The 16,127-nt window shown below is 35.0% G+C and overlaps 1 protein-coding gene across 5 annotated transcripts in view; it reads right to left on the minus strand.

Annotated features, from left to right (window-relative positions):
• Positions 1-1,623: 1,623 nt before the first annotated feature.
• Positions 1,624-16,127, minus strand: part of CNTLN (centlein) — a 341,438-nt gene continuing 326,934 nt past the window's right edge. For all 5 annotated transcript variants that reach the window (XM_007176785.2, XM_057548126.1, XM_057548127.1 and 2 more), the window contains 2 exons: positions 14,512-14,589; positions 1,624-2,323 (listed from right to left, as the gene is read on the minus strand). In XM_007176785.2, coding sequence (XP_007176847.2) covers positions 2,222-2,323; positions 14,512-14,589 — 180 coding nt within the window. In that variant the 3' untranslated portion in view covers positions 1,624-2,221. The remainder of the gene's footprint in view (positions 2,324-14,511; positions 14,590-16,127) is intronic.

The raw sequence follows: 16,127 nt of genomic DNA on the forward strand, positions 1-16,127 counted from the left end.
TTGCATTAGTTTTCTGTTGCTGCAGCCACGAATTACCACAAACTTAGTGGCTTAAAACAGCAAAAATTTAATCTCTTACAGTTCTGGGTATGCAAAATTGGTTTCACTAGGCTAAAGTCAAGGTGTCAACAAATCTGTTTCTTTCTGGAGGCTCTAGGATACAATCAATTTCCTTGCCTCTTCCAGTCTCCAGGAGCTGCCTACATTCTTTGGTTCATGGTCCTCTTCATCCATACATACACCTATGGGGGTAGCATCTTCAAATTTCTCCATCCCTCTGCTTCTGCAGTAACACTGCTTTCTGTATGTCTCCTCTTGACTCCTTCTTAGAAGGCATTGGGCCCAAAAAAATAATCCAGGATTATTTCTCCACTTGAGATCCTTAATTTAATTACACTGCAAAGTCCCTTTTGCCATATAAGGTAACAAATTTAGCCTACCACACTCTATTTCTTTGTACTGTCTTTGGTTTTGGTATCTGGGTAATACTATGCCATCTCATTTTTATTTTTTGTAACAAAATTCTGCTGTGATGAGACATTACATTTTAAATTTTGTAATTTTTTCTTACTGTTGCTTTCCCATGAGTTGGGAATATTGTGATGAGTACTTAGTCTGATAATGTATACATTGCATTCTTTTAGCATAGGTAGAGTGTCATTTAATAAACAATGCTTTGCCATTGAATTCAATAAAAAAATAATCCACACTTCACTGTGCTTAAAAGTGTGACATTTGACAGCCATTTTTCTCTTTTTATTTTTACATGATGGGTATGCACTGGTATTTAAAAAATTGCAGTATCGTAGTGTTTGTGACACAAAATGTTGTCAAGTTGTAACTGTGTCACTGTGACTTGCAGTCCTGCAAAGTGGTGAGCACACTACATATGGTCTCCGTGTGAGTACTCACCTGAACTACTGTAGTGTGAAGGCAGCCATAAACGATACTAAAACGAATGAGCATAGCTGTGTTCCGATAAAACTTCATTGATAGACACTAAAACTTGAATTTATATAACTTTCACATGCTGCCAAATATAATTCTTTTTGATTTTTTTAAAAGCATTTAACAATGTAAATATCATTCTATCACAAAAACAGGTGGCAGGCCAGATTTGGCCTGTGGGTCATGAGTTGCCAACCCTTGCCTTAATCTCATGGGATCCATATTTTAAAGCAGGGGAGGGGGGATAACAAGAAAATAAGTAAGTGAAGAGGTAAAAGATGCTTTTGTGTTATAAGGGAAATTAACAGCAAGATGGCCAGGGAGTGCTTCTTTGAGGAAATATGTAAGGCAAACCTGAATGATACGCAGGAGCCAGTCATGAGAAAAGAGTACAGAGTATTCTACAAAGAGAGAACAGCAAGGGCAAAGGATGGAGGCGGGCACAAGTCTGGTGAATTGGAAGAACCAAAAAGTCAGGTGTGGCAGCAACATAGAAAGATGGGAAATGGCTTGGGAATGTTCGGGAATCTAAATAAGGATGGCTGCCCATTGTTAAGAATTTAATTTAATTAGCGCACTGTGAGGAGTAGCCTAACTAATACACTGGGTTTGTGGCCCTTGCTAATTTATATGACCACACAAAATACTGTGAGTTAAAAAAAAAAACAGAGGGAGCAAAGGAGAAATTGTTTTTATTTTTGCTGAACTGTTCTAGGAAAATACAATATCTCCTATATAATCCAGTAGACTGAGAACAGGTACAATTGGACCACACCATTTATTTCATTAAATGCTCATCCTTAAGTGATAATGCTTTACTTTATACTTGCTTACAATACAAATGTGTTGCTTATCAGGTGATTTAAGGCCATTTATAGCAGGTTTACGTAAAAAGTGTAGTTTCTTTATAAAACTCAGAACATTAAATCCTCAGTTCACACTTCTTTCTTTTGACATTCAGACCAATTTGTGTATGCCAAGCTTGTTCTAATTCCTTCTAACGTACTGGAAAGAATATCATTTTCAGGTTTGCATTGATTTGTGGCAATATTTGTATTCAACAATCAAATGCTACACTATTTCCTTCTAAATGGCTGTGCACTTAATTAGTTTCACTTGTTCAGCAATTAATTGGTTTCACAGACTTCTTATTTTGGTATTGACCCTGACTATTGATATTTGGAGCAGATACTGTTATCAGGACTGCAATGCATGTTTTCCGATCACACCACATAAAGTTTTCACGTTTGAAAAAATGTTCTCAATCATAATATCATCTAATATCTTTCATAATTGCAAAATATTCTTCAACTAGTTTCTTTTTTTCATTTATTTTCTCCAGTACTGCTTCTAGTAAATATGTGGCCAAAGGAAGCTGTAAAAGAAACACAGAAAAAAAGATCAAAACTCTATATTTTCTTCAGTTCAGAAACATATACTAAATATCATTAAACCATTAGAACTCAGCTATCTGCAACTTTGCACCCATAATGGTACCCTACTGGGTCTCTTTTCAACTGATCTTGCTGGTTAGTGTGGATAATTTTGTCTTTTATAATAAAAATGATAAAGGAGCAGAAGTAAAATGAAAAAAGATAAACGCCTTATTGAACAATTCATGGTTTACTGACCATGTTAATGTTGTAATCTGCAATACAAGCAGTTAAGCCATTTATCTTCAGTCAGCTGATCAATAGCAGGTTACAGTCCTCTCTAGGGCCCAGAGGCCCACAGTAGTACTGTGTGTTCATCACTCAAAAGAGTGAGAAAGAACTATCAATACACTTGTCTGTGTTAGAGCTGAACATCTCAACAACTGTAGGGTGAAGTTTCAGAGGAAAAAAAATGGCAAAAGTATATCCATTGATTAAGTTGTTATAGAAAAGTCTGGCATATCAAAGTGTAATACACATGTTGCAAACTGCTGAGTTTATGAAATATAGACTACATTTTTAAATTTCATAACTTATATAACTTTCCTGGTAAAGTTTTATTGTTCCCTGTGCTTCACTGAGGTGCCCGTAGAACTCACACAATACACTTATGGGTTATAAGTGAAAGAAAATCTTAAATGTTGCCCAGTTACCTCCCAAAGGCCTACCGACTTCCTTTTATCCTCCTTCCCAGCTATCTAGTTTCATATAAAAGGTTTATAACAATCAAGAAGTTCATTAAGTCATGTTGGCAATTGTCCTTTTGATTAACCAGTAAAGACTACTTTTGTCTCCCTGAATATATTAACGAGAATCCTTATCAAGCCCAGTCCCCTTCCCTACAGGGATGTAGAGTCAGGCCCTTCTTTGTGCTAGGACAACCACCAACAGACAGCAACACTGGTCAGCATCTGAACAAAATCAGCCTGATGTCCGCTGTGTGAGTTGTTCAGCTGTGCTCAGATCAGCTATGCTCAGCTGTGATTATAATTAGCTAAACCTAGCATAATGGTTCTTTTCTGAATTCAAACTGGGAAAAAGAGAAAAGACTGGCCAGTGGCAGTGAAACAGATTGGGCAGTGAAACAGGCCCAAAAGGCACAAACAGATTATGCAGGCCATGGAGAAAATATAGAGACTGGTGTTGGTCCACAGAATTGCCTCATATCCTAAGTAGCTTTCTAGTTTAACTTCCTTCTTATATTTATAATAAATTGTCTTTTCCTTAAGATACTTTGAGTCTATGTCAGGATAGACTCTATCTATAGTCTATGTCAAGAGTTTTAGACATTTGTCTTACTTGAGACTTACCACTAAATAAAGCATAAGATACAGAAATATCACATTTCTTCACTTCTTAAGATACAGGTGAATATAAGATAGGCACATTGACTTAAAAACAGCTTTTTCTGGAAAAAAGAAACCTACCACATTAAATATACACAAACTGCATAAGCATTTCAATTTCAGAAATGTGAAAACGTGAGGAAATGCATCATAGAATCAAGGAAAAAGAATATATTAGATTCCCTTCTGGAAGATAATGATACTCATTGCAAATCTTTACTTTGAGAAAATTGCCCTTCTGGGATGCAGAAAACAGTTATATTTGGTGAAACTGCCAGTTTTACAAATGAGACAATTTAAATTCTCAGGGCATTAATATCAGATGTTAAAGGAATACTCACACACACAAAGGCAAAACTACCAGGTAACTTTCTTTTACTTTGACTATGGCACTCAGTACCATATGCATTCCAACAAAAGAGCAAACAAACAAGAAGAGAATAACCTCCCATCTCTTCCGGGTAGAAGCAAAAGCAGAAATGAGTGTTTAAAAAAGTTGTTCTAAGAAAAAAGGGTTCTCTGATCAAATAAGTTTGGGAAAGAAACCAAACTTTAAAATGTTATTTTATTTCAGGATCTCTTAGAGACTTTAAGGTGCCAATGGTACTGTGTTTCTCCAAGAGGGCAATGTAATACCCTGTTTCTAAATTCATTTGTCCGCACTTTTCTCATAGTCTATTTATCATGTGGAACTAGTGGTCCATGGAATACACTTTGGGAAACATGCTGGCTCTATGATTTCCTGTATAATAATGTCACAGTACTTTTACCAGGACACAATGTACTGACATTAATCATCTTATTTGCACAGTTCATTTTCAAGTTAAAAACTAAACCTACTCTTATCTTGTGATCAGAACAATTTTCAGCATGTCATGTACTTGGACATTTGGCTTCTTCTTATCTCGAAGAATCTCCCTTCCAGGAAGCCTCCAAAGTGGAACAAGAGGTCCATTTACTAATTTATTGCTGACAACCCCTTTCATTCTTTTCCTCTGGCTCCCAATAAAACGAAAAGCCCCACAGTTAAACACAACTGTTTGTCAAACCTGTTTTATTGGATTGTAAGCTTCTTTTAAGCTTTATACAGAGCCTAACACTTTATGCATTTCAAAAAGCAACCCATCCTTTAATCAAGATGCATGATTTGTGCACATCCATCTGCCCTTGTAGGTTCTTCCATTTTTCTCTACAAATAGGTCAGAAAAAGATTAGTATCTGCCTTTATATAATATTAGACAAAAGTTCATATATCTTACAAGGTAGTTGGAGATGGTTCTTTATCTATTTTAATCCAACTTTTCTATTTTCCTTTTTAATACAAAGATTCCTACTTTTTTCCCCTCTAAACCCAGTGTTCTACTTTCTGTTTATGAATTGTAGTTTATTGGCAACCAGCTTTCAAACCGGTCTTTAAAAAAATTTTTTTTTAATATATAAGGATCAATTGTAATTCTGTAATAATATAAAATTAATGTAATTTATGATGAAACAGTTAATAATTAAAACAAAGTTAGAGGAAGACTAAGGAAAAGTCAGAATTATAAAACATTTCATAAGATAAACAACAAGGTCCTACTGTATAGCACAGGGAACTATACTCAATATCCTGAGATAAATCATAATGGAAAAGAATATGAAAGAGAATGTATATATATATGTGTATAACTGAATCACTTTGCTGTATAGCAGAAATTATCACAACACTGTAAGTCAACTATACTTGAAAAAAATAAATTAAAAAAATAAACATTTCACAAAACATACTTTTTTCATAAAATATACTTATTGTTTTCAAATGAATAAAATAAATTAAAGTAACTGTTAACCAAAAATTTTTAGTAGATCTCCTTTCTATTTTACAAATAGTTCCTTACTTATGGAGCAGACTCAGTACATATTCAAATAATAAATACACTAACAGCCTTGGTTTTGAAAATAGCCTCTCTTACCAATTTTACACTATTCATTTTTCACAAACATTTTTCATAGTACAGATAAAAATTTCTGATTAGTGAAGGATGAATTAACAAAACATTTTGTTTTTTGAGAAAGCTTAAAAAATGGGATTTTTAGTTAATTGGTTATTTTTAGTTAATTGAGAGTAATCACTTATATCACATAGATTATCAATAACTTAAATCTCATAAATTATAGTTAATCTGAAGACTAAGTGGAATATAATTTAATCTACAGTGACTCAAGAAAGCTCTTCGAAATCCTATGGTACCATATGAATATCAATTCTCAGCATACAGATATAGAGTGGATAGAGTTACCACTGAAACTATATTTAATATATAAAATACCTCAGGAAGGGCTTTAAAAATTCACATCGTTTGCTTATTTGTTTGGCATATTTTTTAGAACTGCAAAATGTTTTACAAAACACTAAGAAGACGAGGAAATCTGAACTTTTTAGAGTCTAGATTAAGCGCAGGTTTATTTCGTACAGGCAGCATAGAGTCTGTTCCTTTCTCTCTCTCTGCATTCTGGAGGGAACTCCCTCAGATACAGAAGAAAGCACAACCATTCTTTTACTGATAGGATTTTGGATTTGGATTGAAGTGACAACCTGACTAGCCAACAGCAGAGATCTTTTCTCACTTGCCCCATCAAATATATGTGAAACAACAAACCCAACAATTATGCAGCCTTGGGTTTCATCTCAGATGGCATGTGCTGGGGCCTATGAAGTCCAGAAAGTCTGCTGGACTTTCTGCATAATTTTATTCTCTTGCATAAAAAAGAAGTGATACTCTTAGTTATGTCATTGCAGTTACACAAGCTTGAACTCTTCAGCACAAGGGGAAAAATGGACAGGGGAAGAGCTGATACTGCATGAGATTTCTTGGAATGGGAATTTAATTAGGGCATCGGAATAACTGTGAGTTTTGCTTGGTCTATACTGTAATCTTAAAGTGGGTCTTCCTGGTCATTCTGGCTGTCCCTGTTGCCAAAGGTGACTTCTCTTACTGGAGGGACTTCCCCTGACTTCAGATTTTAGGCTTCTCTTATATGTAAATGCCTACAGATGTTTGCCTTTAGGAAGTGTTATGCCAGTGACACAACCTCAAACTTATCACTCACAATAATTATGGCTTCATTTAGAGGTGTTTCTGTATAAAGGTAAGATATGAATGATAGTTGCAGATGTTGGAGAGCTACGTTGGAAGAATAACAAAGCCTCAAGTCCATAAGTGTGAAACATACAGATAATTTACAGCATCAGCACTAACTGGAATGTGCTCTTAATAGTATAAAACTGAAAAGTTTTGTATTGAAAGAAAAAAATTGAAATAAGGGTAACTCTTTAAATCTAAAGGACAAGATTAACATTTTAACCATTTTCATTCTTATATTTGGTTTGAAAACTATTACCAAAAGATACTGCTTTTAAAATAAAAATTGATGATGGCCATTCTGACCGGTGTGAGGTGATACCTCATTGTAGTTTTGATTTGCATTTCTCTAATGATTAGTGATGCTGAGCATCCTTTCATGTGTTTGTTGGCAATCTGTATATCTTCTTTGGAGAAATGTCTGTACAGGTCTTCTGCCCATTTTTGGATTGGGTTGTTTGTTTTTTTGTTATTGAGCTGCATGAGCTGCTTGTATATTTTGTATAGCTGATTCACTTTGTTATGTAACAGAAACTAATACACCATTGTAAAGCAATTATACTCCAATAAAGATGTTAAAAAAATAAAATAAATAAAATAAAATATAAAAATAAAAATTGACTTTAGCAGAGCTGTACTAAAAGTAAAGATATTAAATTTTATGTATTATACCTGCTTTAACAAAGGATATGATTCAGTGAGATTTTGAGAGTTTAGTAAGAAACCAATGTAGTCTGATTATTATAAAATTAAAGGTGGAAAATTTGGAATAAATAAATATTTATACACCCACTCTACTATCTTGTAATTAAAAGATTGAACCTGTTAAAATAACCAAGCATGGTATCAGAAAGAACAGTTTATTTATAATTTAAAACTGGCATTGAATTGTGAGCTAAGTTTCCTAAATGTTGTTTATACTTCTGGTGTGTTATCTATCTATCTATCTATCTATCTATCTATCTATCTATCTGTCTGTCTATCCTTCTACCTATCTGTCTATCTTGGTGTTCTGCTGAATATTGAAGTCTGTATCTGCTATTCTTAAACTTTGGTGAAGGCTATAATTTGTTTTCCTTTCATTTCCCCCCAATTTTTTTTTTTTTTTTTTTTTTTTTAGTTTGGTATTGCTTTAATTTTTATTTATTTATTTATTTATTTATTTTTTTTTTTAATTTATTTATTTATTTTGGCCGTGTTGGGTCTTCATTTCTGTGCGAGGGCTTTCTCCAGTTGCGGCAAGTGGGGGCCACTCTTCATCGCGGTGCGCAGGCCTCTCACTATCGCGGCCTCTCTTGTTGCAGAGCACAGGCTCCAGACGCACAGGCTCAGTGATTGTGGCTCACGGGCGTAGTTGCTCCGCGGCATGCGGGATCTTCCCAGACCAGGGCTCGAACCCGTGTCCCCTGCATTAGCAGGCGGATTCTCAACCACTGCGCCACCAGGGAAGCCCCCCCCAATTTTTTATAGTGGTAAAATACACATAAAATTTACCTTTTAACTTTAATGACATATGTCTTTTTTCTGGTATCATGAAAGTAGGCTTTAATTTGTCAAACTAAAAAAAAAATCCCAGCAAGGCTCTGAATGGAGAATTTTTAACTTTTGCTACTTCAGTTGGATGTGAGGAATAAGGTGTATGTGGGTGACTGTGTGGGTTTATGTGTGTGGAGAGAGTAAGTGTGGGAGTTTGCAGTATGTGCATGTTATCAGTGTGTTGTAAGTGCAACACTGAAAGCAACAGAGTAAATGTCTTCAGGGTTGTAAAGAGAAACTTTCTGTTAACCTTCAGACTGGAAGTTATTCTATTTACAAAAGCCAGGGAGATTTATAAAACCTTCTCACTGCCATATTGCAAAGCATCTATAGAAGGTAAGCATATTTTGCAGAAAGGGCACTGGGGAAAGAGCCATTTTAAATTTCACCATTTGCAAGATCTGAAGCAACTAATAGGAACAGGGATATCTAAAACTTAAGAAAAAACATCGATCAAAGTCTATACTTTCAATTATCAACAACTGAAGGCAGAAAGAATTTTTGATATGGTCCCAATACAAGAAAATGATCTACACAAAGTGGATGAAAATGGACTGAATGAAATCTAGAAAAGGATTAACAAACAACATAGAATAAGGCAACAACAAAACAAGATCAAGACACATTTTCTAGCCATTCCTGGCTAAGTGTTTTTTATATAAATCCTAGTAAAGAACCATATTGTGCTTGTAACTGTATATTATACAAGTATACATATTTTAATATACATACCCATAATTCTGTTCAAGTTAATTGTTTAAATACTTTCATAGTTTATATATTTTAACTATTTGTTTATTGCTCTCCATCACCAGAAATGTAAGCTCCATGAGGGTAGTGATTTTTGTCTCTTGTTCACTGCTATACCACCAAACCTGAAACATTACCTTACATGCAGTAGACACTCAATACACGTTTTAAAAATGGATTTTACAGCTTGGGTTCAATTTTATCTCCACTAATTCTTGCCACTGCCTTTATAAAATCACAAGTACAAAAGACTGTTTCAGGTATTATTAAGGCCTGAAAACAAAACTAAATGATCCTTACTATAATTTTAATTTTGAGGATCAGAACGGACAGAACAAATAAACAATGTCTCTTAGAGGGCAGAGTATAAATAACTGACTCCTTTTTGTTTGCATATATGAGAAAGTAATATCAACTAGAGTATGACAGAGGGACAGCTCCTTCTTTGTCAATTGAAAAGAAACATATTAAGTATGAAATAAAATAATTTATCTCATTTATTCATAGTTATGCCCAGTAGATAGAAATTCAAATTCAAATGCATTTAATGCAGTCGCTGCTAATGGTGGGGGACATAGCACATGAGATATAAGAACTTAATTGGGGACTTCCCTGGTGGTGCAGTGGTTAAGAATCCGCCTGCCAGTGCAGGGGACACGGGTTCGACCCCTGGTCTGGGAAGATCCCACATACTGCTGAGCAACTAAGCCCATGCACCACAACTACTGAGCCCATGCACCGCAACTACTGAAGCCTGTGCTCTAGGGCCCGTGCTCTGCAACAAGAGAAGCCACCACAATGAGAAGCCCAGGCACCGCAATGAAGAGTAGCCCCCACTTGCCATAACAAGAGAAAGCCCAAGTGCAGCAATGAAGACCCAACGCAGCCAAAAATAAATTTTGAAAATTAAATTTTTTTAATTAAAAAAATTAAAAAATAAATAGTCTCTGGCTGCTATAAAAAAGAACTTAATTGGATTTACTTAAAAATAAAAAGGTATTCTTTTTATTTTTTCACTCTGCCTCATATTAAGGAATTCATTTTTTTAAACGGAGATATAATTCACATAACATAAAGTTCACCAGTTTAAAATGTATAATTCACTGGTTGTACAAAGTTGTACAACCATCACCTTCATCTAATTCCAGAACATTTTCATCACCCCAAAAGAAACCCTGTACCCATTAGCAGTCATGGTCCCTCTTCCCCCATCCCCGGGCAACTACTAATCTACTTTCTGTCTTGATAGATTTGCCTATTCTGTACATTTCCTAGAATGCAATCATACAGTAAGTTACCTTTTGTGTACAGCTTCTTTCACGTAGCATAAGGTGTACAAGGTTCTTCCAGGTTGTAGCACTATCAGTACTTCATTCCATTTCATGGCTGAATAATATTTCATGTGTGCATATACCATGTTTTGTTTATCCATCCATCAGTTGATGGACCTCTGGATTCCTTCCACTTTTGAGCTACTATGAACTATCATTGAGCTGCTATGAACATTTATGTAGCAGTTTTTATATGGACATATGTTTTTACTTATCTTGGGTATATACCTAAGTGTGGAACTGCTGGGTCATATAATCTCTACTTTTAACTTTTTGAGGAACTGCCAGACTGTTTTCCACAAGGGTGGCACCATTTTATCTTCTCACAAGCAATGTATAAGGGTTCTAATTTCTCCACATCCTCACCGACACTTGCTATTGTCTGTCTTTTTGATTATAGCCATCCTACTGGATATGAAGTAGTATCTCATTTTGGTTTTTGGTTTGCATTTCCCTAATGGCTAGTGATGTTGAGCATATGTACATGTGCTTATTGGCTATTTGTATATCTTCTTGTAGAAATGACTATTCAGATCAGTTTCTTTTCTTTTGTTGTTGAGTTGTAAGAGTTTGAAATGTGTTCTTAAATGGTTAGATTTCACTGAGAAAAGCCGCACAGCAGGTTGGGATGAACTAATGAAAAACTGTGAGTCCCTGAATATTGTTATTGGCATGTATCAACTAAATCTTTTATGGCTTCAATCACTGACATCTCTGTCTACCAAATCTGATCTACCTCTCTTGATCCCTAAAACTTTTAAAGGTATCATCATGTTTCTCATCATATAAGGTATTAAACTCACCTCTCTTTGGTTTCTGCTTTCTGACCCCTTCATGTAATCTCAGTACTGCTATGGATTCAGTTTCTATAAAGTGGGTCACATCTATCTCGTCCTTCCTATTTTTATAGTGAGGGCACATGCAGGCCCCCACTTACTTTTGCCTTGACTACCTTCTTGCTCCCAGTCTCTTATCCCTCCAAACCATACTACATGCTGATCTCATGTATCTTTCTAAAGCACAACTCTGATTACATCCCTTTCCTGCTCAAAGGCGTTTATTGTTTAGTCCCAGTCTACTTTTCCTATTTCTGTTTTTTTTTTCTCCCATGTCCTAAAACACAGAAAAACTAATTTTGGGTGGTTCTCCCACCCTATTATAATCATTAATTTGCTTGTTTGTCTCTGCCATAAACTGTAAGTTTTAAAAAATGTAATAATGCAAAAAGAGGAATTAATACAAGTAAAAATCTTCAAAGAAATTAAAAGGCAGCTATGCCAGAAAAAATGAAAGTAGGTATTAGAACAACTTTTTTTCAGTGTGATTCTTATTATTAGAAATCTGTGGGGACAAAGGTTAGATGCAGATAAAGAGCAAATACTTAAAATTACCAATTGTATCAGGACCACTTGAAAGGAGGACAAATATTGCATTCTGTGTTAAATACAGATAAGTTAAGGTTTTAGACCTTTTAATTCTCACGCACTTCTGGCTAACAGTACCAGTAGGTATATTATTGTGCGGGCCCATATTGCCACATGGCAGGACAGCTTTTTATTTTCTGGTAAATATCTTATTTATATACATTTTAATCCAATGAATGTAGAGAAAATTTTCTTTAAGAGAAAATAGTTCTGTGGCCTAATCCTTAAACAAAAGATAAAACCACAAGGCCAGATTCACTCCTATGATGTCAGAATTCCATTACATATACCACCCAACACAGAGGGAGGACATAAAAGGGAAGTTTTCTTATAATTTTATTTTCAAAATATTTTAATAATCAAATATCAATATTGAATTAATTAGGGCTCTTTTCAGGGAATGCGCTCAATTATTCCACAGCTTCAAGATCGTGTAACCTCAGGTTCACGGAGCTGCATGCCATAAACTAAACAAAACAAATGAATGAACATATTTATACTTTTGCCCTCACAATCCTGTGAGCATAATATAGACTCCCAAAAACTGGTGGACAAAGAAAACCTTTTCTAAAATTCAGGACAAATATAATTGCTAGAATTGAGAAAGAAGAAAAGTAGCATTAAAAAAAAGATGTTTTCTATTTTATAGATTTTTCTCTTGGGTGTAATTATAAAGTGACATTCAAGTGCAACCAATGAAGTCCCTATTTTTTTTTCTCACAGAATTCAAAGGCATCAGCAAAACCACCTATGTCAGTAATAAAAATAAAAAGTCTTTGACTTTTTAAATGTTATCATACTGTCACAGTGGAATAAAATTAACTTGACAAATGCTCTAAAGGCACATGGTGCAGTTCATTATGTATAACAGCAACAGCAGCGGTTTCCCAGTGTTCATAGAGGCTGCTCCATTAAATTTACCTCCAGTCAATAATTAGGAGTCCACAAATAAACCTGGGCAATTAAATCAATACTGCCAGGCAATTATATTCTAGAGGCCAGGCTCAGTGGCACAAAAAGGCACTATATCAAACTGCAGTATTAAGCAGTCTAATGCCATTTTCAACAGGATTTTTTTTTTACAATAACTGGACAGAATAAGCATACATCCAGATAATGTAGAATGTATATATGTATAGCTACAGGTGTTAGTCAAAAAATCAGATCTGGTGTCAATAGAGCTTTAGTAAAATTTAACAAAGATTTATACATATCGATTTGTTATTTTTATGTTCATAATTGATGATAAAACTTCCATATTAAAAGGTCATACTTACAAGTTGAATGTTAAAAAATCCACTACAAAGTTTATTTTTATAACTTTCACGTTTAAAAAAATAACCTGTAACAGTCATTACTGAACTCCTTTGATGTACCAGGCACTGGGCTGGGTGCTGGGAAGGCAGCATGATTGAGAAACGGCCTTTCTTCTCAAAAGCAAGAAGGCTTTGCCCAGCACCTGCATGTCTGCACTTAAACAACTTGAAGCAGAAGAGTGCCCATCACCTTCTATTACTATTGATAGTAATCGTAATAGTGCTTCCAGATAATGTTTCAAAAATATATAAAATGGGTACTAAGAATATGAATAGTTCACATATTATTTACTTATCCTTGACTTTTCCAAAAACATAGATACTGCACTCACAGAACAATATTTTTTTTTGCTATTTTGAGAAATATGTGTTAGCTGTTTTTAATCCAGTTCATTTTAAAAACAGACAACAATCAGGTTGAGCAAAAAGAACTATAATGAAAAAGTTTTAGAATATATTACATGCTGTCAGTGATATCAAAACAAAAGTTGGCTCTGACTAGAAAAGCAGGGCTCTCACCTGCCAATACACTACCCTGATCACTTACAAGAGGGGCACATCCCAGCAGACTATATGTGTATTAAAAACATACTTGAAAGGGAAGAAAAAGTATCACACAGGTCACAGCAGCAGTCTCAATAGACCCCTCAGGGAGTTCAGCTCGTCTTGGCCTTGTCATCCTCTATGCAGCTTTCCACTCAGCCCAGAAAATGTCGATAGGAAAATGTTTGAGGGGCCTCTGGTGGAAATTTTTTCATTCTTTCTGCATTGACAGGATGCCAAATCAATATTTACTTCCCACTAACAAGCTGCTCGAGGTCTCAGTAGAAAATATTGTAGAGAATGCAGGAAGACACAGTAATAAACAGCTGTCTGGCTGTGAGGAAAACATGAATTGACTGGAAACAGGTCCATAGTAAAAGGTCACTGAAACCCATGAACTCCTCAGGTGTCCATATCAACTACTAACTTTAAAGACACATAATAAAGAATCTCTTTTCCTAAGAGGGCTGAGAGAATGGATCCTTTTCAGTCTAGCAAGCATAGAGGTTGACTCAATAATTTAATTAATGCCTTAGCTAAAACCCATGTTGGCTCCTTCCCAAGGCATTTGCTTCATTTGTTAAGTCCAAAAGTACAAGTGGAGGGTTAACTTTCCTGTCTACCTACTAGAATACTTATTTACCTAACAGAAGTAAGTAATGTGTCTAAGTGTTTACAAAAAATTAGGCATCTAGTAACAAAAAGTAAGCCTTGGAATTTTTATCTGCAAGTTTTAATGTATGAAGTAGAAAAACAAAATACCTGTCCTTCAAGAAGTTTCTGAATGTACAACAGCCATTCCTTGTCATTTTCAGCATCGATCTTTGTCCTTTCGATTTCCTGAAGGAAAAAAATAAGAACACTGTTGTTAATTTCATCTATATGAACTTGATCATACTGTTAGATACTGAATAAATCTAGAGAAATATTGGTGGAATTAGATTCAGCAAAGAGCAGCCTGTCCTTTCAAAGTAGAGAATATTCAAATCGATGCTCTTTAATGTATAAATATCTACCTACATGTGGAAGATAAAGCTATATTTCTATATTTCATAATATAATTCAGGAATGTTTCATTTCTGCCTTCACAGTGGAGCTCATACTGGACTGAGGTGGAGGTGGAAGTGATTAAAATAAAATGAAAAAGAAGATGGAGCTGTATAAAAGAATCATTTATAAGTGACCCTCATAAAATGACATAAAACCTTATACTCAAAAATCTGACTTATCAGTAGATAATTAAGGAGTAATTGTTATAATCACAGACAAAATAGGATATGCGTGGTTCTGGTGTACTTAAATGCTTACTCATTTAAAATATCCAATAACTAGCTGATAGGTAAGGGACGCTCCAACTTAAAGTATTGTTAAGTCACTAAATATTTTCAATGCATCAATTATCAAGGTAAAATATTCTGAAAGTATAATGTATTCACGTGTGCAACTGATTATTCAGTTAAAATCATGATTCGGTTTGCAAAAAAATTGACTTTTCAAAAAGGGAAGGGTTTGGAAAACTAACATTTGTTGAAAATTACTGTATGCCAAGTATCAGGCTAGGTACTTCGCATAGGTTGTCATAGTGTTTAACATGAATTTACAAGAGTTCGATGTAGCTTAAAGCATAAAATTCAGGTGGTTTGGGCTCTACTTGGGTAAGTCACTCAACTCTTTAGACCTCTGAAAGATGCAGGCAGGGATCAGTCCAAATAAGCTCGATCTATAACTAAATCTAGTAAATGTATCCAGGTGTGTGCACTGAGTCTTCACGGAACAGTGTGTTTTTTTCCAGGAGGACTTCCATTTAAGGTTGTGTGGTATGCATATTTTGGTGCTTGGCATCCCTGGCTCCAAACTGCATCTGCCCAGAGGCCAGGGTGCCATTTCTTCACAGAACCGTGCTAGCTACTCTTTGGGACTAAAAAGAGAGATCCTTTTCTAATTAATATACTCAAAGGGGACAACTTTTTCCGATTTGTCTACTCAAAGGGGGTTCTTTTTTCTAATCTGTAAGCCCAGAGAGGGCATCTTTTAAGACCACACAAAGGCGGTGATGCTGACTTCCAGAATATGTATGTGGAACACACACACGTATACACACATATACACAGGAGGGATTTTGCTAAGTCTGTTTGTTTTAAAACTTTTAGGAAACAGTGGAGGACTCTACCTTAACTTTTTGTTAGGTTTCTTTTTATCAATCAAATTTTAATGAAATGTCCATAATAAGATACAGTTAACACCCTTGCCTCAGATACTATTATTTCCTGTGTGTCTTATATTTGATACTGTATTTCATAATGCTCTTGTACTTCAAAGTTCAGAACTCACAGACACTGTGGCATATAGGTGCTGAAAATAGGAAACTGATAATTCAC

Source organism: Balaenoptera acutorostrata, chromosome 6 (genome assembly GCF_949987535.1).
Source record: "Balaenoptera acutorostrata chromosome 6, mBalAcu1.1, whole genome shotgun sequence".
Taxonomy (NCBI): domain Eukaryota; kingdom Metazoa; phylum Chordata; class Mammalia; order Artiodactyla; family Balaenopteridae; genus Balaenoptera; species Balaenoptera acutorostrata.